The 25,409-nt window shown below is 35.1% G+C and overlaps 1 protein-coding gene and 1 long non-coding RNA gene across 4 annotated transcripts; one reads left to right on the plus strand and one right to left on the minus strand.

The window, feature by feature from the left end:
- Window positions 1–4,160: 4,160 nt before the first annotated feature.
- Window positions 4,161–6,513, minus strand: LOC121266138. Of its 2 annotated transcripts, XR_005940748.1 has the most exons (3): window positions 6,191–6,513; window positions 4,226–4,412; window positions 4,161–4,193 (listed from the first exon to the last, which is right to left on the minus strand). It is a non-coding gene; the product is annotated as an uncharacterized LOC121266138 (long non-coding RNA). The 2 variants fall into 2 exon arrangements; XR_005940747.1 differs by having other exon boundaries at window positions 4,161–4,412.
- A 14,978-nt stretch (window positions 6,514–21,491) lies between these two features.
- LOC121264099 (F-box/LRR-repeat MAX2 homolog A-like) lies at window positions 21,492–24,094 on the plus strand. 2 transcript variants are annotated; one of them, XM_041167154.1, is made up of 2 exons: window positions 21,492–23,418; window positions 23,531–23,660. In XM_041167154.1, exons 1-2 carry the CDS (start codon window positions 21,692–21,694, stop codon window positions 23,541–23,543), a joined length of 1,740 nt encoding a protein of 579 aa, XP_041023088.1. In that variant the 5' UTR covers window positions 21,492–21,691; the 3' UTR covers window positions 23,544–23,660. The 2 variants fall into 2 exon arrangements, with proteins under 2 accessions (XP_041023088.1, XP_041023087.1); XM_041167153.1 differs by having other exon boundaries at window positions 21,495–24,094.
- The last annotated feature ends 1,315 nt before the right edge of the window (window positions 24,095–25,409 follow it).

The following is a 25,409-nucleotide window of genomic DNA, read 5'->3' on the forward strand; positions in this document are numbered from 1 at the left end:
GAATATATATAATTATATATATTATATATAAAAATTTCACATAAAAATTTATAATTATACATAATATATAAAACTTATATATATTAATATATATATATAATATTTTGTATAAAACTTATATATACAATAATACAAATATTATTTTATATATATATTTTTATCAACCGGTCCGGTCCGGTCCGAAAAATCCTAAAACCGGAACCGGCCGGTTTTCACATTCTAAGAACCTATCTCGGACTGGACCGGTTCAAAACCGGTAAAACCGGTCCGATCCAGACCGATTTTCCGGTTTGAATTTACACCCCTAGTCATAGCTAGGTTATGGTGCATGGAGGCAAATGGCTGGGAAGCTTTCGTTGTTGGCAATGGAGGTGCAGTGGCTGACTCTGTTTTCGGCCTCCTAAAACAAAGGCTCTCGGTTTAAGCGTGGTGATGGTGCAACAATTTGCGACTGTGTTTCCGAAACTAGAAACTGACCAACGGTGGCTTTATGACAAAGGAAGGTGGTGACAACGGTGTAGTGGCTTAGATCTAGGTGATAGGAGGGTTAAGGGAGGCAGGTTGATGATGGAGGCTACAATGGTTGGGCGTGTAGTTTTCTATTTTGCTTTGAAGCATGGTGTGGTTTTGGTTTCCGTTTGAGGACACAAAGTGGCTGACAATGGTTGAACACAATTGGGCTTTGTGTTTGGTGTGGAGGACGTGCGACAATGGCTAAGAAGTTGAGTAATATATTCCTGTTTTGACCTGTTTAAAATTTATTTCAAAATTAAAATTTTATTATTGTTAAGTTGTAATATTGATATTTCTCAGTATGTTTATATTTTTATTGTTGAGATTGTAATTTTGCATTTATGCTCATATTTGTTATTGTATAGCTTGTAATATTGGTTTTATTATATGTTAAAATTTGAATAATATTGATATATATTTTTAAGATATTGTGGTTATTAATAAATATAGATTTTAACTTTTATGTAAATTATATTAATTAGATCAAATGAGTTATGTGTTTTAGTTCAACCCATTTATATGAAACAAACAGACTAAATGAGTCGTGTTGTGTTAACATATTTCTAATTAATTATTAAACGGGTTAAAACGGATGATATGATACTACCCGTTATCTAAATGAGTTAGGTTAGGATTTGGAAGTTTGACATATTTAGCTTAACGGATTGGGTTCGAGTTGACTATATAGTCGAATGCTCACGATTTGATACGATACGAACACGATCCGAAAACACGATTTGACACCCCTACAAGGGACCCATTGCAAATTTTTAAATTAGACTTTTTAAAAATATGTGCTTCTCGTATCCAGTTTTAAAATATCATGATGTTGATCATAATTATAATAGCAAGATAATAATGATTATGATGTAGTTATCACATAGAGCCAAAGGCAGAGAAAAAAACATTTTTCTCGAAGTTCAAGTTAAAAAGTTAATTCTTAAAACATATATAATCAATGAAAAACTCTATAGGAAACCGGCGTGGGGAACTACGGGGAAACTGAGTCCCATGTGGCAAAATGAATACGACGCCGTTTCCCTCCTTCATTAGTCTTCCCCTTTTCATTTTCGTCTGAAGAGTTTTCCCCCATCTTTTTCATCTTCTCTCTTTCTTCTCCTTTCCCCCATTTCCAGACCTCCCTTCCATCTTCAAGCATTCATCTTCCACTCGAAATCTACTACCACACGAAGACTGATGACAAAGGACCTTCTTTAGCCAATTTTTCTCTTCCCACGAAAGCCCCACCTTCCCACGAAACCGAGATACTCCAAGCTTCCCTTCAATCTTTTGCCTCCCCCTTCGAAGTCGAAGACATTGAAGCTCTGCCTCCACCTTCGAAGCCGAAAGACACTAAAGCTCTACCTCCCCCTTCGATGCCGAAAGAAACACTAACCAAGCTCTGCGTTTCTCCCTCCCCTTTCCTTCTTTTTCATTGAGATTTTCCTTGGTGTAGGATGTCTCAGATGCTCAATGGAGGACCTTTGGTGGTCAATAAGTCGACAACTTATTTTGGTTTAAGAGAGAGGGGGATGTCCATTGGTTGGCTTGGTATGTGCTTTTCATTATAACTCAACTCAGTTCTTGAACAATATTTTTAACACTTTGTGATCCATGGCATTTCTCTAATCTTCATAGATTTTTAATTCCTTCTTTATTTTTGTTTGCCTTGCTTATTTTCTACTCTGCAACATCCTGTTCATCCTATTGAGCAGACTCGAGTAATTATCTTCTAGTAAATGTTTGTTTCATGCAAGTTTGTGTACATCTTGTAGCAAATAGTGCAATTAATAAGAAAATTATTCTACTTACAGGAAATTCTTCTTCTTTTTGTACATGGTTAATTAATTACACTGAGATTTAATATTGAAAGCTTAGTAAAATTTCAAGATTAAAATTATTTTTATTTCTACTCTTTATGTGCAGATACTTGAGAAGGTAAAACTAGCATATGACATTCCTATTGTGATTGGTGTCCATGAAGCTATCTAGGTAAGCTTTTGTTCTCTAGTGGTAGCCTTGTTCCTTCTATTTTATTTCTACCTGGATATCTCTTTACATATGGTGGTAGCCATATTTGTTGACTAGATGTATACTCTTATTCAATCAATATTGGATAATAATTTGGCATAGTATCCAAATTCATCCTAATTATTTGCTGCTTTCATGATTAGGTGTTTATATGTATTTCATGATCTTTCCTAAGCAAATGATAATAGCCATCTTATGACTTTTTGGGGATGATAAGAGTGAATTGCATGTTTCTTTACTGGATTAGTTGTGTACCTCAGGAGCATTTGTGCTTGTATACCTATATAACTAAGTCTTTGCATCTATTTGTGTAAAATGAGGAAAAAAAAATAGCGGTGACCAATTTTGTATTGTACTTCAATGGTAGGAAATCATAATTTTGGACTTGTGCAATATCCACCATTAGAAATTCTAAGAAAAACATCAAAATTGGATCAGATGTGGTACTAGTAGTACTACTGTTGTCTAATTCTGACTCATTATGTAATTCAAAATGTCCCTAAATCTGCATGCAATACTGTGAATGTTCCAATGATTAAAGATCAAGTTCAGATAGATTGAACAATTTTAAAAGAGAAAAGACACGATATTATAGGAAATATTAATTTATCTTGCTTACAACAATGAAGACAGGCATGGTATCTTTAAGACAGCCATGCCCATGCATATATATATATATATATATATATATATATATACACACACATGGTTTTGTCTTGGAGATTTGACTCGAGAAAGAGATGGGCTAGCAGGGAGAGATCATGATCACTTGCTACCTTATCAATATTAATATCAAATTTCAAACGTGTAGAGTTATATGATTGCCACATGCCCTATGTTTTACATTATTAACTATACATTATTTGATTTTTTTTTTTTTTTGCTTTACAATTAGTCTATTCTGCAGATAGTAATCAAGAGAATGATCACCAATTTCAAGAAAGAAACAATGACATGTTACGGAAGGAGAAAGAGTTCGAGAAGAAACTCGAGGATATCAAGAAGAGGAAGATTGAGCTCTATAAGAGAGTGGCTGAGATCGAGAAGAGAGAGTTGGTGCTTTTGGAGCAACAACTTGAAATAAGTCGTTCATGCACACTACTCCGGTTGTATTGGGCTTTTGTAGTTGTTGTGTCATGTTACTTAGTAGTATCTAAGTGATTTTGGAACTTGGTATATGTTGTTTGGTATTTGACAATATTTGACAGTATCTAAGTTATTAATAGATCGGAACTTAAGTCTGTGTTTCTGACAAATGTATAACATAAGTCCGTTTATTGGTTTGTAAATCCATGTCTGAAACTCTTTCTTTTTTATTTTATTTTATTTTTATTTTTATGTTCTTGTCAGGAGTTTCCTTTAGTACTTAATCATGAAATAATACGTGATGATCTTATTGTTCCAAAACCACAAAAAAAAAGAACCTATGCACAAATCAATGTGACTCATGTTGAAAATTGCTTTGGTGAATTCTCTGATTAATTGGGAACCTCTGTAGAAATTTAATTATGTTGGAATCATGGATGCTTGAATCAAATAAAAGAGAAAAATCTTTACTATCGTCTAAAACACTCAAGGTATTGTGATAAAACACCTGGAACCAACATCATATTGCAACATATAAAAAGTCTCATACCATCCAAAAATAACTACAAATAAAAAGCTATCAATCCAAAAATACAAATAATTATCCAATATAATATAGCCATTGGTTCCAATACACATTACACAGTTCCAATACACAAAAATGGTGCATTGTCATGTGTCCATGAATTACATTCAATACATAAACCACTTCATTTTCCTGCCGGTCGTGATCCATCCAAGTCAAATTGCACTGGTTGTGATCCATCCAACCCAAATTGTATCTGTAACAAATAATATTCAAATATTAATGTGATATCGATATTACTATTCAAGTATTTTAAATTTTTGTGAACTTACACTTTCTTGACTCGCAATCACTATTCTGAGTCATGTCACATTACTCAAGTCTTATTTATTTTATTTTTGGGAGAATATTGAAAAGCCAAGAAAGCCTTTTATTATTGAACTAGCTTTAACATATCTAGTGCAATCAATGCCTCCAAACAGCATGTCCAACACCCAAACCAGATAATGCAATAGGGAGGTTCAATTCAGTGTAGTAAAATGAACACAAAATGAAACGAAACACAAAATGAAACCATTCACTTCATTGTGAAAAATTCAAGCATCCCATATAGTCGTGTTGATGTATTTTCTAATTAATTTTACTAGTTCTATGTCTTATAACAAAACCAATATAATAAAGGAGATACAATTGGTACTTAAATATATGATATTCTGAAATAGAATAAATTGGTAAACCATCAAACAGAAGATTTATCAATAACATTTAAAATGAATAAGAAGATTTCTTGCTTCTAGGTCTCTCCCAAGTCTTGCTTTTAGATCTCTCCATCCCAAAGATTTGAAAAAGACTTTTTTTTTTAGCTCCGGCCACTAATATTCAAATTCAAGTGGCTATTTTCATCAATAGTTTTGAGTAATGCAACAAAGATAAGCTGTAATTATTCCTTAAACAGAAAGGGTTCAATAAGATTCATCTGGGACCTATAGCCACATTATCAAATTGCAATTGCGTGCCTTAATGCACCCACCTACTCTGTTGTCTCCACAGGTTCCAACATTTCATTTTCTTTTAACTTTTCCAAAGCCAAAATTCTTCTATCAAGTGAGTTAGAGATTCCCTTGACCTGTTCAGAAATGGTCTCCTGTAATCCCTGTGAAGAATGTAAAGCCCCAGAAATGAAGTCGCTCCAGCCCCCATTAAGAACGACGCCAATCTCCTCTGAAAGAGACTTGTAAGGGCCTTCATCAGAGATTAATTCACTTGCAATACCTCCTCTGCATTGTGGAATTCCACTTTATCTTCTGCAACTCATCCAGACTTAGTTTCTAGTCAAATATGCCTAAGTTTTCTTTCATCCTCTCTTTGTTGAAACTTTTCACAACAACCCTAACCCCTTGCTCATATACCCATCTTAACGAAATCTTCACACAACAAATCAAAAACTAAATTACCATCATGCTTCAAACTAGATAGTCCTTTTCAAAGTCCTAAAACCAAAAATACCGAAAAAAAGGAAAAATAATGTTCCATGATTTTTCTAAATTTTTGTCCTGTTTTGATGGGATGCACTATGCAAACAAAACCAACAAAAAAAGTGAGAAGGAACCATAAAGAAACCAGACCTGAGATCGAGTAGGTTTTTGTCTTCCAGACCCGAGATCGAGCAGAGTTTATCTTTCCTAGACCCGAGATCGAGATCAAGTTTTTCTTCCCAGACCCAGTAGAACATTATTTCAAGAAAAAAAAATGGCAGCTTTGAAGTAAAGAACACCATAAATGCATTGTTCTCAGACTTGAAGCCCCTTCAGCAGATGCAAGCAAATTAGAAATAAAAAACTGGGTTGATATTTGACCATCCATCACTTCTTGAAGACGATAAACCTCCCTTTCAAATACCCAAATACAACCAAGCCAAAATATAACCTCAACAGCCAAATTCACATGGAAATCTCCCTTTCAAATGCCCAAATACAACCAAAATATAAACTCAACAGCAAACAAAAAATGAGGGGTTGATAATTTGGATATTACCTGAAGCTAGCCACGGAGACAACATGAAGCTACAAAAATGACAAGATCGATCTACCATTTCTTCATGCTCATGACAAGATCTACCTTTTTCTCCGTCAAATTGGTCGAATAGAGATGGACCACCAAAAAAAAAAAAAAAAAGGTGCGTAAAACTAGCCAAATTGGTACCCTATGATTCACACACGGAGATGACGTAGTGAGGAAGGAAACGAAGCTATGATTCACACATGGGAGACCCAAAGACAACGAGGACGCAGTGAGGAAACAGAGCTTCACGTTTTCTATTGCTGTATTGAAATGAATTCTTCCCTCCTGTTTCTTGTATACTTTTCTCCCTTTTTTTTTAAAAGAATATATCGACTGACGTGGATAATGCCACGTCAGCCGGTTACCCAAAGGTTGCATCAGCCGGTGGTGTATAGAATAACTATATAAAAAAAGTTGATTTTTTTATATTAGGATCCCTTATTTCTTCAACTTTTTTTTAAAGGAAGTGGGACAACTTGCACACTCACTGTATAGATAATTTCCAGTGTATTCTTTAAGATGGTCAAGTTCCAATACTTGTGTTAGGACGTAGATTTAGGATACTGTGGTGTCCAGTACATTTACGTACCGCTTAGATCGGGAAATATAGTTTTCTAAATAAATCTACAATAACATATATAGAAGGGGATCATAGGATATGATTAATGTTTTTATTTGCGTTCTCCATTTCATTGTTTCTTTTAATGGAAAATTGACTTCATTCATTCATCAGAGAAAAGTTACATCTATGACTGGATACATACAGGAAAATTCCCAAATCACAAACTAACTACTACATTTGGAGTTTCACCAGCACATAAATTTCTTTGTGACTGGTATGGTCTTAACTAATGTTGTAGCTCTCTACAGACAAACCGTCTAAGAGATAGCACTCTACCTAAAACAGAGACTCATATCCCACCCTCCATAGGAGGAGAGAACTTAACCTCTATAGATAAAACGTCCAAGAGATGATCTTTTTTTATTTTTTAACTAAACAAAAGGAAACAACAATGAAAGAAGAAATATATATATATGAAAATGATGAATTATAGTTTAGATCTACTCCGGTAGACTTTGAAATTAGCCATAAAAGTCAGATTTGAACAATCTGATCCGTTGATCCACCATTATCTTCCCAATGATAGGCCTAGGAAGCATCTTGTGTTGCTTGTGCCACACAAGTGATTCCAGAGAACTGTAAATCTGTCTTTTCAGCCTTGAAGGAAATAAAATAAACTAAGAAAATAAGAGAAATGAGGGAAGGAAAGAGAGAAGAGGAGGGAAAAAGGGGGAAAGGAAGAGAAATGAAGGATGGAGAAAGGAGGGAAGGAGAGGGAGAAGGAGAAAGGAGTAGGAGGTCCTTCTCCGGGAGAGTTTGAGAGAGAGAGTGTTGGCACTAGATAATGCAAGACTTGATCAGACAAGGAGGAATAATTATGTTGTTCTCCATTTCATTATTTGTCTTCTGAGAGATTTTTAAAGAATAAAATTTTTCATATAACCGCCTCCATTTGGGCTTTGAATAAAAAGAATAAATAACATAGAATTATTAGGAAATAAAAAAGAAATAAATGGAATGAAATAAGTATAATAAATTGAAAAATTCTACTTATCATCCCCTACCCCTACACCTACACCATGACATGAACTGAATGAGTTTGGATGTTTTAAAAAAAGTGAATGGAAAGTATATAACCATATCGAGAACTATAAGATATAAATGAATGATATAAATGAATGTAAATGAATATTTTGTAACAACATTACCATTATGCCCCTTTCTTAAATTTTAATTTTTAATTTATAAATTGTATTGTATTGTATTGAGATGAACTTTCAAATATAATTTTCATTTAATAACTATAGAGATGGTCTTTCAAATATAATTTTCACTTGGTAATTGTATCAATTTGTAGTTTTAGCAACTATACAATAAAAAAACATCATAGATCCATTTTGATTATATTTTTTCACTTTACACTATCTAAAGAAGCATTTATGAGAGTCCCATTCTGCCCATTCCATTCGTTTTTCAATTAAACTAACAAATAAGGGAATGTACATTCCACTCCCACTTAATTAAGCTCCCAAACAAGGGAAAGACTTAATATTCTAGAATTTTTTTTGTTTTTCTCCATTCCATCCCCCCTACCCAAAAACATTCTAGGAGAAATGTCAACCATTTACAAAAACAAAGTCAAAATTAACATACAACAATGTAAATCTATACAAACTGATGATCTATTGTGTCAATATTGCCCATACAAAATACCTTACTACCTTCTCTATGCTACATTTTTAGTCCTATTTATAAATCAGTGTGGAGGACACACTATTTAGTACGATTGATTTGTAAGAGAAACTTAAAATCAAATTTTCTTAGAAATTATTTTATTTTATTTTTAGTGCCAGGTGTCGGAACAAAGTTTTGAGTAATTTTGGAGTTGCATAGGTCCTTGTATTCAAGAAGTTTTTCGCAAGTGAATTTCAGGCAATTCAACTCAGCTTGATGGCCTTTAGAAATTATTTGCACTCAAGGGTTCAAATCTTGGACTTGGAGGGACCATACCACTAAGATCAAGACTCTTATCACTTGAGCCAAATCCTAGGGTTTTTATAAATTATATCATATCATATCGTTAGTGGGGAGCTCTATACCGACTTGCAAATATGATTTTTTATGCATATAGCTTTCTCAAAGTAACATGCAATTGGATTGGTCTTTTCCTCTAGTCAGGGATCGTGTTAACTAATAATTAATAGATAAGTTGCACTTGCCAACTGCTTGGTTCAAAGGAATCAATATCTCCAAATTTAGTTTTTTACTACTCCCTTTACATGTTTATATCTTTGGGAGCATCACTCAAAGCCAAAATTATTTGGGATGAGGTACTAGAGAAGTTAGAAGGTAGGCTAGCTAGGTGGAAAATGTTGTATTTGAATACAGGGGGTCGAATTACACTAATAAAGAGTACCCTTTCAAACTTCTCCACATATTCCTTGTCATTATTTCCTTTTCCAACTAATGTTGCCTCTTGGATTGAGAAGATTCAACGAGATTTTTTGTGGAGTGGATTTGGTGATGAGTTTAATTATCATTTAGTTGGGTGGGATAGGGCGTGCTCTCCCTTGAGGGGTGGTGGATTGGGGATTCTTAATGTGAGGGCCTTCAATAAGGCTCTTCTAGCGAAATGGCTGTGGAGATATAATTATGAGAGGGAAACACTATGGAAGATGTCGACTGATACCAAGTATGGGAGTATAAGGGAGGGTTGGTGCTCTAATAAAGTTAGGGGGGCAAATAGAGTGGGGTTATGGAAGCATATTCGGAAAGGTTAGTGGTCTTTATCTAGCAACACTAGGCTGTGTTTGGGGAATGTAAATAGAATCAGCTTTTGGCATGATGTTTGAGTTGGAGATATGGCTCTTAAGGATGTCTATTCCTTCATTTTCATAATTGCATGGGACAAGATGCTTTCGTGGCTGACTTGCGGGAAATTACAAGTGGTGCGCATCAATGGAATGTTAGCTTCATTAAGGAGGCACATGATTGGGAAGTAGGTGTTCTGGTGGAGTTCTTTTAACTTGTTGTACACAATTAGTCTTGTTTCTATACCGGCTGATAAATTAGAGTGGCGACCTTCCACTAAAGGCAATTTTTTTGTACACTTTCTATGAGACTTCACTGCCCAAGCTAGGAATAATTTTCCTTGGAAGATTCATTTGGTAGAGTAAAGCACCTCTTAAGGCTGCTTGTTTGCTTGGACAACAACTTTAGGGAAGATTTTGAACATAGATAATCTAAGAAAACGTGGGTCTATCATCATGGATTGGTGCTGTATGTGCAGAAATAGTGGTGAAACTATGGATCCTTTACTTCTACATTGTGAGTTTGTACAGGACATATGGAATTATTTATTCAATAAAGTGAGATTAGCATGGATTATGCCAGGGAGGGTGGTTGAACTACTAGCTAGTTGGCAAGGGATCATAGGGACACCATAGATTACAATTGTGTGGAAGATGGCTCCCATTTATATATTTTGGTACATCTGGAAAGAAAGAAATGATAAACATTTCTAGGACCGTGAGCCTTCCTTGAAAGAGTTTAAGAGCATTTTCTGGAATACATTATTTATGCGGGCCATTGCTATAGATTTAAATGTAGGTCTGCAACTCGGCATGGTAAAGCTAGGTTTGTACCCAACCCGACCTGGCAGACCTCATTTAAGACTCCAACCCGAACTGACTCGACTGAACAAAATCAAACTGAGTCGAACCTGTATGACCCGACCTTTAAAAACAAGGTCGTTTCCATGCTTCCAGTTCCAGAAACGAAAACTGATTCATTTACAAACGAAAGAGAGAGAAATGGTCTTGGGATCAAAGGAGAGGCATCCCCAAGCCTCGACTTGCCCAACACTAGCAGCAGAGGCAACAGATTTGCAAACGGCGGCGTCTAGCTTGAGTAACACTACACTAAAGGCAGAGAAGCAGATTTGTAAAAGGCATGCTGAATCTGATCAGGGGAAGACCTGCCTTAGTGGAAGAAAGGGTACTCAAAGCTCGGGTCCGATAATGGTGGTGTTGGTGGTGGTAGAGGAGGTGGATTAGACTCGGGTGGGGGCTGCGGCCGACCTTACCGAAAATAATGGTTGGTGAAGAATTCTTCGGTGAGTTGAGTGTGAAGAAGAGTACTGGCCGAATTTAAAGTAGTAGCAAACCCGTTAGAGCTCAAAGGATGATGAGTTGCTTTCATGGCAAATTTTTCTCGGTCTCTTTAATTAATTTCTTTTCTTTCTCCCAATTCATCTCTGGTTTTCGTCTCGCAAATCTTCTGTTTGGTGAGCCTACGTGTGGGCTGATTGGGCAGCTACTGGTTAGGGTTTGAGGATTAGTATGATTTTATACTCTCGGACGGGTTGACACCCATTAATAAACTCGTTTAGTCGGGTCTCCAACCCGCTCAAGTAATACCCGATAAAATACAAGTCGGTTCGAGTAAGCCTAATCAGGTCTAGCGGGTGCTCAGGTCACATGCACACCCCTATTTAAATGGTTTTAGTTTCTATAATTTCCTTGTAAATGTTTCTAGTTTCTAAATAGGTGTAATCACATTTATACTTCCTGTGTATTTAGGTTATGCCTATTTTTATATCAATAAAAAATATTTTACTTATAAAAAATATATATCTTTCATTTTTTTCAAACAATGTTCAATTTGCTATAAATATTTTAAGACCCATTATGTATCTATATCTCTCACATTTTAAGTTCTAAATATTAGATAAAATCTATAGGGATGCTGATTAATTCGTTTAGAAGATGCATATCATCATAATCTCAAGGAAAACTTTCTATTAGGTCATGAACGTTTATATATTTATAACATCACCTTAATAATTGCTTCATTCAATTTTGTATAGAGTATTCGCCTTCTTTTCACAAGATTGGAGTTTATGGTGGGTGTACCTCATATATATATATATATATATATTTACTGATCATATTCGGTAACATCTAATTAACTTGTTACTTTTCAAGTACAGTATCTTCCAATTATTAAAGTGTGCAGGAGTTTTAGAGAGTCGGAATGTATTTTTTAAAAGTTGTTTTCTTTTGAATGGTGATGCCTAAGGTATTCGCTCAAATTGTCTGCCAACTTGCTCACATTTTGTGATGCACCACTTTGTTAATGCAAGACTTGTAGGGTAGCTGGCTCTGATCTCTCTAGTGTTGTAATTCTTTTTTGATCGGTGATGTCTAGATAGGGTATTTCCCGACTCGCTTACAAATTGTTCTCTGGCGCCTTTGCTCGCGATTTGTGATGCACCAAGTGCTTGCATGCTCACTTTTTTCTTATGGTAATGTGAAAGATGCGTTTTATCTGGATGTGCTAAGTCTTTGCCTGTGGGAGCTTTGGTTTTTATTGGTTTTTTTTTTTTTTTTTTCGATGACAAGGTTCTTTGATGTCATATACTTTCTAAAAAGTGTTCACATCTTGCCTTTTCGAACAGTTCGCTCATATGTTATTCTTTTTCATTCTTTTTGTGCCTTTTTGTCATAGTAGCAATATTGAGATAAAAGAGAAATTCTATTTACAGTCTCTAAATTATGACTGTGTGTATAGATCCATTAATATATTTTATTAAATGGAAATTATTGTAATTTGAGAGGAATATAATTATAATTTTAAAAAGTTTTTAAAGATAAAATTATCCATGTTTGCATGAATAATCTCCAAATGAGAACTGTACGTAGCATTACTCAGAATAAAATAATTCACAAGATTTCCTTTTCATCTCGGTTTGACTAGGACAATTTTTTCCTTTTTTTTTTTTTCAATTTACTACATTTATTATTTAATCAAGTTGTTGAATTCTTTTAGTGCACCACATACTATATATATATATATATAATGTTTTTCTATTCCTAGTCAAAACTTGTCTACTTCTTGATAAACATACTGTATTCATTAATAACGGACATTATAATTTTGACCTGAAACTTACATAAGAAGCCAACTACAATAATAATAGCTCCACAGTACACAACTGTGATTGACATGGTTTAGTTCATGCTACAAACCTTTACAGACTACCATTTGAGACATCACAACTTTGTCCAATACAGAATTTAGAAACTCCATACTCTGTCTAAGATGGAGTAGAAGACACACTCTATGGACAAAAGTCCAAGAGACTGTATTTTTTGTTTTTCTTTTTTTAAAACAAAAGACATAACATAAATTAAAGATACATGAAAAAAAAATGAATTACATATTGGAAAGAGATACAAACACATTTTCAACATTGGAGGAAAAGAACAAATAAAGTGACTGTGATGGCGCGGGAGAGCCATGCACAACCCTGGGAGTATGGCGGTCAGTCAGGTCTAAAGCAACCGGTGGCGTTGCACCAAGAAAAGTCGCGCGTGGCGGCAAAAGAGTACCCTTAGTGCATGGTGGCGCATGGATTTCACGCGCCAACTTTGGACCGATCGTGTGGCTCACGTGCAGCGCTGTTCGGAAAATTTTTTTGCTTGTCTGAAAGATCGTCGCTTTGGGAAACCTGCGGTAGAGCGCGTGGTGGTCACCGAACGCTAGAGAGCAACAAATCAGCCTTCTGCCATATTTAGCCCTGAAAAAACAACCAAAAATAGAAAAGGAAAGAAGAAAACTAGAGAGGAGATGGAGGAGGGATGAAGGAGGGAGGAGGGGGGAGGAAGCCCTTTGCGTAGGTTTTGATTTGGTAGTGGTTTTTAGAGATAAGGAGGAATCTCTCTCTCTAAAACTAGGCCGGCTCCTTTGAATGAAGTTGGTATTCTTGGTGACTATCAGATACCAAAACTTGTCTAATTCAATTGTTAAAAAATTGAGATGCATTTTGTATTGGATTTTGAGAAAGTATATAGATAATTGTGTTTGTGTGTGCGTGTATTAAAATTAGTATTACTGAGAGTTTAGATGGCTTTTATTAATGAATTAAGCTTTTGGGTTCGCTTGAAATGCAGCCTTGACAGTGCCAAGAAAAAGAGAAGTCTCTCGAAAAGAAGAAAGAGGCAAGAGTTGAGTCATGGATCAGAGAAATGGAAAAAGGAGATGAAAAAGGGCATCTTGATGATCAAGATAGCACCACTTTTGCCAAGTAGCCGGCTTTCGTGGAGTGCTTGCTATAGCCTCCTCATCATGTATATCTTTATCGTCTACCTCACAGGTCCTTTCTTCCTCGCTGATTTCATTTTCTCTGAGCTAGGCCACAACTTCCCACTAACTGTATCTTTTTCTCCATCTCCACACAGCTTCTCACAGATTCTCTCTCTCTCTCTCTCTCTCTCTCTCTCTCTCTCTCTCTCTCCCCGCTTACAGGGATTCATGTAGGCTGGTGTCAACTTCATTTTCTTTTGATATATCTTTTCTTAACAATGTTTGTATCTTCAAAAATAAGAACTCGTTCCTATATATATAATTAAGTTTGAAGTACTGGTGCTTGAAAATCTGGGATCGCAACGTTAAACATGATATGGAAAATGTTTGTTTGTCCCATATTTTTCTTTGCGGATTTGATGGCTCATGTATTTTAATTTTTTTTTCTTGATGAATTTAAATAAGTAACTAAAAGCATATATAATTTTTTAAAAATATTTAAAGATGTTAAGAAATATATGAAAGAAAAAAAAATGCAAATGCATTAAGGACACGCCTAACAATACATGCGGGGCGGTAGAATTCTAAATATATTTGCATGCATTTTGAGGAGACATATGACCTTAATTAGTAACATGAAGATCATCGATCTTAAAACAGACCATTTTAAGAATATTACTTCTGGTCCATGTTATATATGTTAGATTTGCATGCCTATGCCATCCACTTTGCATTTGTTTATAATTTTTTGTTCGGATTTTTCTGAAGAGGAATGATATATATATAAGTTTTAAATATACAAATTTTACATAATCTTTTTATAAAAAGGTAGACGTATCACCTTAATTACTTTTTCTTAGTTAAATTCACATTTTCATAAAAAAAAATTATATAAAATTTATACATTTAAAACTTATACTCAACGTTACTCTTTTCAGGCTCTCCTGGCCAACGTACAATTTAAGTACCTTAATTATTCCTTAATTAAACCCAACTTTTTTTGTTGTGTATTTCCTCTAAAGCGAAAGAGCAGTAGTACACGTGCAAATGATGAGATTACTCTTGTTTAATGAAATTATGAAAGTAACGGTACCTACTACCTACAACTCTCCACCCAAAAATGCCTTTTAAAAAAGGTTGGTACGCAGTAGTGTGAGCCACGTCTGCTCCATGGGAGCCTCTCATGGTAAGCCATTAATTTTTCTTTCATAAAAAATATATATATATATATATTTTTTGGGGAATAATACATAGAAACTGTTTTGAAATTAAAGTGCAGCATGCACGGAACGTTAATTTGATGTACGTACAACTTTGTTCATTAATTTACGATTTACTTTTTTTTTTTTTTTATTCCATTAGGTGTGATTGGCTTTTGCTTTTCCGCTGAAAACTCATTCTGTCTTTATTGAATTATTCCTTTTTTTTTTTTTTTTAAGTTATTTTTTGAGTACTTGATCCTGGTTAGGTTGGCACTTGCTAGCCGCTCGATCATTTCTTTTTATGGCAAGAAACGTTTCTAGTTGTGAAGGACCCATCAATCTCGACTACTCTAAAAATAGAAAATAATAGGATTACTATCTTATTACTACTCATTTACTATTTTTTTGTATTTAATTTTTTTAATTTTTAATTTTACTTAATAGTTAAGGAAATAATTATTAGTAAATTTATATTTTTTCTTTTAATTTTTTCTTAATGATTAAGGATGTTGAAAAAATATTTAAAATAAAATGATAAAAAAATAAAAATACTATAAATAGTAGATGGATAGTAGATAGGTAATAACACTATCACTATCCCTCCAAAATTCTTGCTTTTCAAGATTCGTCCAAAACACTTTTCAATTGGCCGGAATTTGAGACATTCAATTATTCATTTTTTAATCTTATTATTTTTACTTGTGTTGGTTGATTTTTCATACTTTTAGTGAGATTTTATTGAGTAATATTAGGCATAAATCTCAAACTTATAAGTCTTGTATAAGTTTTTTGTAAAAATATAGGCTCCATTTTGAAAAAGTGAGTTTTTCCAACCTTTTTATGATAGAATACACTTTTTTATAAAAGACTTGCACTGAAATATTATATTTAGGTCTCGTTTATTTTCACAATATATTTCATTTTATCTAATCATTACAATTATCTTAAATTCTCACATAAAATAAAATAAATAATTCAATTTTTTCAAATTTCAAAACAATAATAATATTAAAAAATATATTCTAAAAATATTTTATTTAATTTTTAACTTTTATCTCAACTTATCTCATCTCATTTATAAAAACAAACGAGGCCTTAGAGCTTATATATATATAATCTCTCTTGATAAAAAAATGAATGATTTATTCCAATTAATATAGACCTATTAGAGTCGGACTTGTGATCTCTTAGAGCATTGATATTGACTTAACCAAATGCCAGTATATCTTCAAAATTTGAAGAAATATGGCTTAAATGATCTAAATTAAAGTAATCAAATAATAGAAACTTGAAATATGAGCTACAGTATTTAAGAGTGTTTCTTTATATTTAAAGATGTACAATTCATATTTTATTCTAAAAATCAGACTCAACTAATAGTTGAGAAATAGGTTGAGGAAAAATAATAGTTGAGAAATAATAATTTAAGTAAAAATTAAATTATTAATTAACATATGATTAATATAGCTAAAAAATATGAAAAAAAAATTAGTATTAAAAAATAATATTATATTATTATTTTGATCAATCTAATATAAAATTATGACTTAAATGATTTTAAATTTATAAAAAAAATATATATTTTTAACTAAATTTTAGAACTGACTTTAATGACGCAAATGCTGTTATCTCCGCTGTCCTGTTCACTTTTTCAAGCCTATTGCAGCTTTTTATTCCTTTATTCGAACTTTCTCTCACTTTTGTTTTTAATTTGTTCTTTTTTTTTCTCTACTGGTGGCTTTTGGGTCCACTGCCCTTTTTACTTTTCTTTCACTCCTCCATTTCACATAAGTAAGGAAAATAATGATATTTGGTTTCATCAATTTGTTGTACGGATATTATTTTTCCTTAATGTTTAAATAAGTGATTAATAGTGAAGTAGCGTATAATTTTTTTTAAAAAAATATTAAAATAAATGTTTAAAAAAATAAAAAATACAATTTACACTAATGATAAATTTAAAAGGGCAAACACATGGAACTAGCGGAGCACCACTCAAATAAATAAATAAGAGAGTAGCAGAAATTATGGAAGTACAAAATTAAAATTGTCTCCGCAGCAGATCATCATGATCAACTTCCACTTGCAGTTACTAAGCTCGTTGTACTGCTTTTTAAATCCTTATCTTAAACCTTATATATAGGCTCCCATGCAGCTTTCTCTTTCCCTGATCTCTGGCCAACTATTTCTTAACTCTCTCCATCTGATCCATTGGTCGATCCTCACAGATTCTGTGATCTCTGCAAGCTGGGATTCTAAAGTAGATAGCTTAGTTTAATTCCTCATGCATGTTAATTGCTACTTTTACCTAGCTCTATATATATATATATATATTATATATATATTATATCATGCAAAGAGAAGTATTATAGCCGCAAAGAGATTTGATAAAAGTAAACTCATAAATAAATAAAACTTCACGTAATAGGTTAGATCTACTTAACAATAAAATTAATTTAATTTATAATTTGACCTATCACATAAACCCACGTCAGTTTATAAATTTATTTTTATAAAATTCTTTTGTAACTAAAACATATCTCACATGCGAATTCAGAGTACTTTTGAGTACGTGGGAAAGGAAACTATAACAATAAGTTGTTTGATGCATGCAACCATACTCAATTGGAATCGTTTAAAAGCATTTTTTATTATGAAATAAAAGCATTTTTTATTATGAAATATTGGGATACTGTCAAAGAGGACATTGTTGAAGTAGCTGCTGATTTTTTTAATGAGACTCCACTTACTAAGTTTTATTCTTCAACGTTCATTGTCATTATTCCCAAAGAGAAGAACCCATCGAGTTTTGCTAAATTCAAGCCGATTAGTCTGTGCTCGGTGATTTATAAAGTGTTCTCTAAAATTATGGTTAACAGACTTAATCCTCTTCTTTCTAAAATTGTCTCGAAAGAATAAGGGGCATTCATCAAACGAAACATACATGAGAATATTATTCTTGCCCAAGAAATGATTCATATATAGCATTAATACTAAGGTGCGATGAGGCAATGTGATGATTAAGGTAGATATGACTAAAGCTTATGATCGTCTCAAATGGACTTTTCTGTTGGAAACATTAAACATCTTGGATTTTTTCTGAAAAATGGAGACAACTGATAGCCAATTGCATTACCATGCCATCCTTTTCTATTTTAATGAATGATACTAGTAAGGCTATATTAAATCTTCACTGGGGTTGAAATAAGGGGACCCGTTATCTCACTACTTATTCATAATTGCTGAAAAAGTGCTGAGTTGATTACTTAATAAGAGTGCTACCGATAGTAAGAAGATTGACTACAAAACTCACAGAGGATGCCATTGTATTTCTCATATTTTTTATGCTGATGATCTTATGATTTTTTTAAATGGCTCCAAAAATTCTTTAAAGGCTTGTATGGATACGCTACACACATATGAAAACATTTCTAGTCAAAAGGTAAATCACACCCAATTTGTAATGTATTTTGCTAAACAAGTGTTCACAGCATAGAAGGCAATTGGGCTTCAGACTTCGGGTTTTCATGAAGCTACTTTTTCATGTTTATACTTGGGTGCACCTTTATGTATAGGTAGTATATGTGTCAATCATGTAGATCTCTTAATTCCGAAAGTGCAAAAGAAACTAGCCTTATGGAAGGGTGCTTTACTCTCGAAGGGATGTAGACTTGTGCTAATAAAACATGTGTTATCTAGTATTCCTATACATCTTTTAACTGTGATTAACATATCTTGAAGTGTCATACACAAATTAAATCATATTTTTGCTGATTTCCTATGGGGTATTAAGGATGGCAAAAAGAAAAAAGAAATGGGTGGCATGGGACATTGTCTACAGACCTAAGGAAAAAGGTGGTCTCGGTATGAGGAAATTGGAAGAGATAGAGAAAGCTCTTCATATGAAATTTGTTTGGCAATTTCTGTACAACAATTCGCTTTGGGCTAATTTTTTTCAAACAAAATATAAAGCTCCTATTTACCATTTCCTTCATAATCAAGTTTCTTACGAATCTCATTTTTGGAAAGCTATAAAACCATTGATCAAAGCGGTGATTACAGGCTCGAGATGGATTATTAATGAAGGCAAGATCTCATTTTGGTTTGAAAATTGGTATCTTTGGGGATTCTTGGCGAACTTTTGGATGTTACGGATCCCTACTTGATTGTAGATCATGAGGTCTTTTCTAATATGAAAGGTAACTGGGAGAAAATACAGGAGATAGTGGAGAGCCCCATCTATGAAGAATTGAAGCAACACATTTATCTCTCCTTAAGTCCTGATATTCCTATATGGAGAGTGGAGCAGAATGACAACTTTACCACTTTTTCAGCTTGGCACTACAACCATGATCCTAAAGAAAAAGTGTCATGGGCTAAATGGATCTAGCATAAATTAATTCTGAGTAAAATTTCTATATTTATGTGGAAATGTATGTTTAATGGTTTGCCTTTTGACCAGAATATTTTGAAGTTGCATATTTATATGGCCTTTAAATGTGAATGTTGTCAAGTAGCTGATTATGAATCTTTAAATCATTTGTTACTTTTGGGAGAGATTCCGTCCTTTGTTTGGATTTTTTTTTTTTTAGGCAGCGCTGGGTTTGAATCTTGTACCTATTAATACATGGCATGGTAAAATTCAGCAATGGCTATCCAAGGCTTAGGCGGTTTCGCAAATCAACATTGTGATTGACAATTTGGCATTCTTCCTTCATTAATAAGCTGATCTTTGTGGTTATACAAATGTAAAGCTAGAATGGAGGGGGTTGTTCAAACTAAGGAGCAAGTGTGCTACAAGATCAAGAATTTTTTAGCTCAACTCATTCACACAAAAACGAATAAGCCCTTCACCAAATGCTCAGATGAGGTGATTTTATAGCAACTCAGTTTAATGAAGATGCATGTCCAAAAAAAGTCTATGTGGATATTGAAGTGGATGCATTCGGCTTAGGGATTTGCTAAACTTAACATTGATAGCAATAGTCTGGGAAATCCAAGTCGAAGTGGAGGTGGAGGGATTCTTTGAGATGATAATGGTTATATGATTTTGGCTTTTATTAGGTTCTATGGTATTAATCCAAACAACATTGCAGAAATAAGAGCCCTGTCTGATGGTTTTAATTTATGTGCTAAAATGAATATTAATGACATAGAGGTTGAAACAGATTCTGAGCTAGTGGTTAATTGGTGGGAGGAAAGTGGGCAAGTTCTTGGCGTAGTCAGAGATATTGGAAATAGGCTAGATTGACAGGTCGTTCAATGGTGGTATGTCTTTATCATTCTTTTAGGGAAACAAGCCATGTTGCAAACAAATTAGCTAAATTGGGCACAAGAGGTACATAATATTTATTTAATACCGGAGACAAACTTCCAAAAGACATTATAGGAGCTATTCTAATTGATCAGATAGGTTTACAAGTTATACAGTATTGATAACACTTTTTTGTTTTATTTTGTTGTACAATTTATGTTTTATTTTATCTTGATTTGATTGCAGGTCTTTTTAGCACTCACTTTTGTGTTTTGATTTGTTGGGTATTTCTATTGGATTAAGGTAAGCGGTTTTTCTTTGTATTCTTGTACTTCATTTTGATACATGGGTTTGAAATTTAAGATGACATGTAAACCCATTTATCTAGTTGTAATCACGATTTTCCTCCATTAGAAAGAAGTGAGCAATTAATAAAATTGAGATATCGTCCTCTTATAAAAAAAAGAATTGTTTTAAAGCATTTCTCAAGAAGGAATGGAGTAATTCACCTGGTTAGAACACATAGCAACCAGTAGCTGCTAACCAAGGGATCAGAAAAGTAATCAATCTGATCAACAGAAGAACGAGCTGCGAGAAGTCGAGCCATGGCAAAATGGTAGAGATCGAATAAGATAAAGACGTACACCTCATTCACACATGAAATACTAAATAACTGCTATTATTTTAATAACATTTCTAAAAGTAAATGGAAGTGAAAATTAGGAAGCATGCATGAAAGTACGCTAGAAGTAATCGTGATGATCAACAACATCATGAACACCCGTTTTTGGCAATAATTAGCGCATGCAGGTCAAGTACTAGTACTACTACTGCAGGCCGTTAATTACTCTCTCGTGGTACTTACCGCGCGTTAATTATAGTCTCATGATACATCTTCGATCCAGCTTGCAAGAAGTCTCTTGTCCACCTTGATTTGATCTCTTAGAGGCCGCCAGGTCACGCTCACTGTATCTTTTTCTCTACCTCCATAGGGTTTCACAGATAATTCTCTGATCTACCAAGAATCCCGATCGTGAAACTTTATCCTCTCATATGTAGGTTCTTTTACATCGACTTCACAGATACGCCTCGATCTGTCTGTCTCTCTAACTATGAAGATGCAGGTTTTGTGCTTCATGCCCACGTGACCACAGAAAAGAAATATTCATCTTCCCCACCAATCACCATTGTTAGTTTCTAAACGATACACCGTACGTACCCCTCCCCTTCCATCCACTCTATATAAGATGCTCATGTTTATGTTTCTGTTCCACACCAAGAACACAACCACCACAGTTCCCCAATTCAAGAGATTGCAAATTTGAAGGAAAAAAAAAAAAAAAGAACAGAAAAAACTTGTCCTTGCCAAAATGGTAAAACATTGTCATTTGTATGACTTGCCAGATATAATTCTCTCCATCATATTCTCCCTAGTTATCGACACACGTACACGCAATGCCATGTCCCTTGTGTCCCTCAAATGGTACCTGCTAGAGCGCTCCACCCGCACTTCCCTCACTCTCCGCGGGAACATCCGCGACCTAATCTTCCTCCCAACTTGTTTTCAAGCTGTCACCAACCTTGACCTCTCTTTCCTCTCCCCTTGGGGCCATCCGCTCTTAGACGAGTCCTTCCCGAATCCAACACTTCTTGCACAGCTTTTTGGCAAGGCCTTCCCTTCCCTGGTTTCTTTTACTGCATACGCACGATACCCTATAACTCTCAATCATCTTGCTCCTCAATGGCCTAATCTACGCCATGTTAAGCTCATCCGCTGGCATCAACGTTTGCCTACTGCTCCACTTGGCTCCGATTTCCTCCCACTGCTTGAGCATTGTCGTTCACTTTCTTCCCTTGATCTCTCCCATTTCTATTGCTGGACAGAAGATCTCCCTCCAGCCCTAAAAGCCTACCCTAATACTGCAGCTTCCCTCTCCAATCTCAGTATCCTTACCCATTCTTCTACCGAGGGATACAAAGCTCATGAACTTCTTGCCATTACAGCTGCCTGCCCAAATCTCTGCCAGTTTCTGGCAACATGTATATTTGACCACAGATTCATTGGTTCTACTCGGGATGAAACTTTGCTATCTCTTGCTTCAAATTGTCCTCGCCTCTCTCTTCTTCACCTTGTAGATATTACTTCCTTTTCAAATGCCTGGGCGGTCAACCCTGATGATGAGGGTTACACCTATCACGATGCTGTAGTCAGCCATGCGACGCTTGTGGACCTTTGTGCTGGATTGCCATTGCTTGAAGACTTGGTTCTTGATGTTTGTCACAATGTTAAAGATACCAGGCCAGCATTGAAATTGCTTAATTCCAAGTGCCCGCGGCTTAAGTCTTTGACTCTGGGACAGTTCCATGGGGTTTGCAGGGGAATCTTTTCACGGCCAGATGTGATTCCACTATGCTCGGGGTTAGAGTCCCTTTCAATCAAGAACGTCGCTGATTTAACTGATCCTTGCTTGATAGCTATCTCACATGGCTGCCCGAGACTAGCGCAGTTCGAGGTTACGGGTAGCAAAATGATCACAGAAACCGGGATCAGAAATTTGGCTTCTAACCTTCGGAGAACTTTAATTGATGTAAAGATTTCTTGCTGTAAGCATCTCGATGCTGCGTGTACATTACGTGCACTAGATCCAATTCGAGGCCTTATACAGCGATTGCACATAGACTGTGTTTGGGAAAGCGTTCAGCGATTAGAACAGGCTCAGCCTAGCGTTCTAGAGCGAGTAGCAATGTGGAAAGATACAAGCAGCTTCAATAAGGAATGCAAGAACCACTCAAGTTTGAACTTATATCACATTCTTAGCCACGGAAGTGGCAGTGGTAGTAGTATTGATGACATATTCCCTTCCAGGACTTGGGCAAAGTTGCAATCTCTTTCCCTTTGGATTTCTGTTGGGGAGATGCTGACTCCATTGACTTTGGTGGGGTTGGAGGATTGCCCGGTGCTCGAAGAAATACAAATTCGAATTGAAGGTGACTGCAGGCAGCAGATAAGGCCTTCCATGCACGCCTTTGGACTGAGCTCCCTTGAGTGTTATCCTCGGCTTTCAAAGATGAATCTGGATTGTGGAGGCGCTGTTGGGTATGCTCTTACTGCCCCTGCTGGGTATCCAGATTTGAATATGTGGGAGCGCTTTTATCTTAGTGGGATTGGGAGCTTGAAGCTCACTGAGCTTAATTATTGGCCCCCACAGGATACAGAGTTAAATAAGAGAACCCTCTCTCTTCCAGGAGCGGGATTGCTTGCACAATGTCCGACACTGAGAAAGCTTTTTATCCATGGGACAGCCGCTGAACACTTGATGATGTTCCTTCTAAAAGTACCAACTCTCAGGGATGTACAGCTGAGAGAAGATTACTATCCTGCTCCAGAAAACTATTCAAGCACGGAGATGCGAGTGCGCTGGTGCTGTCGATTTGAGGATGCCCTCAACAGGCGTCAGATCCCTGACTGAATATTGGGAGTCTATGCCTCCCGAAAACAAGACATGGAACCTGCAACTATGGCTTGCTCCCCTTGCATATATGGTGAAGCGTATGGGCTGCAACCTGGAAGCTGACTTGGAGTTTGGGTACGTAACTAGCTAAGTTTTTCTGGAAGAGTATCGTGCAAACTGCAAAGCATTAAACATCACCATGGAGGAACTGATTTGCTCAGTATTTAACGTAAGAAATAAAACATTGTTCAACAAAAAGTAGCACACTAACAAGAGAAGAGAGAGGGGGAGAGAGAGAGAGAGAGAGAGAGAACAGACTTTGTCGATTTTATTTTTTATATTTTCCTTATCTTTTGGAGAAAATGTAGTTGTACGGTCCCTCATCTTCTTCCTCGCCGAAATGCTCATCTCCCCCAAATTTCTCTCAAAAACGTTCCACGATCTGCTCCCACCCTCTGAGAGAAGATTTCTTAAAATCCTTGCATATGATCAAATGCATAACCAGAAGCACACATACTCTCTGTTTGTGTTATATATAACTGCGACAAAGCTAACCGGCCTACACATACACAGCCAACGTACGCCGCAAAGTTCCACGGCTCGGTCTAGAGGTTCAGGTTACGCACAAAATCCGGTCCGATGACCGGAACGATTCAACCTTCAGCGAGCCGAGTACATGGAGGAAATCAAGGTAAACTCCTTATAATCCTTGCTATTATTGCTAAAATTAGTGTATTTAATTGTGGGCTTCGGAAAAAATTAAGCTGGGACGTTTGAAATGGAAGTTTACAGCTGATCAGTGTTTCGGACGGGTGAAAGTTTTGGGGATTTGACTTTTCACTCTCCAGCTGCGATGATGTTAATTGATTAATTATTAATTATTAGCAGATTTTTTTTTTTAAAAAACCCAATGAAGTTGTTTAATTATTATTAGTAGTAAATTTTAATGAGAAATTATTGTTCCAATCGTGAGTGAATAAATATTGTGTAATTATTTTTAAAAAAATGAAAAAATATGAAACTTACATTAAGAAAAGAAATTAATTTTTTAAAAGTAGATTTTACTATTTTTTAAAATGACTGCACGATATTTGTGCCCTTCACGACTATACGTAGCATTACTTATTTGTAAATAGACTTTGCATCATGTGTATAATTCGTGTTCTTCATTTCTGATTCAAAACCCATAAATATGTATATAGAATTTGTCCTTTTTGTTTTTGGAGTTTGAAATTCTGCCTTAAAAGTTATAATCTGAATATTTATACAAATAGTAAGCTTGTGATGCTGGTGATGCCTTTGTCACATTACAAATACCTCTGTGGTATGATGAGATATGTGTGATTGTTGGATGTCTTTATAAGTACCATTGGTGACCCTTTGGGGCTTCATACTTACACTTTCAGCTACTACTTTTTTTTTTGTGCTTGTTATTTAATTTAATTTCAGCCATGGTTAGTTAAGAATTTTCTCATGGAAAGTTGGTAATTGATCAGTTGATATACAAAATTAGATGGCAACACATTCATCTCCCCTTCTTTTGTGGTAACAAATTTATCGCTTTCATGCAGAATATAGCAGCTAGCTAGCTAGCTAGCAAGCGTGTATCGCATGCTGAATATTGCATGTGTGGTCT

Source organism: Juglans microcarpa x Juglans regia, chromosome 5D (assembly GCF_004785595.1).
Source record: "Juglans microcarpa x Juglans regia isolate MS1-56 chromosome 5D, Jm3101_v1.0, whole genome shotgun sequence".
Classification (NCBI taxonomy): domain Eukaryota; kingdom Viridiplantae; phylum Streptophyta; class Magnoliopsida; order Fagales; family Juglandaceae; genus Juglans; species Juglans microcarpa x Juglans regia.

Excerpts from the sequence above, each read along its gene's own strand:
- LOC121264099 (XM_041167153.1), top strand. The coding sequence starts at position 21,692 with ATGGTAAAACATTGTCATTTGTATGACTTGCCAGATATAATTCTCTCC.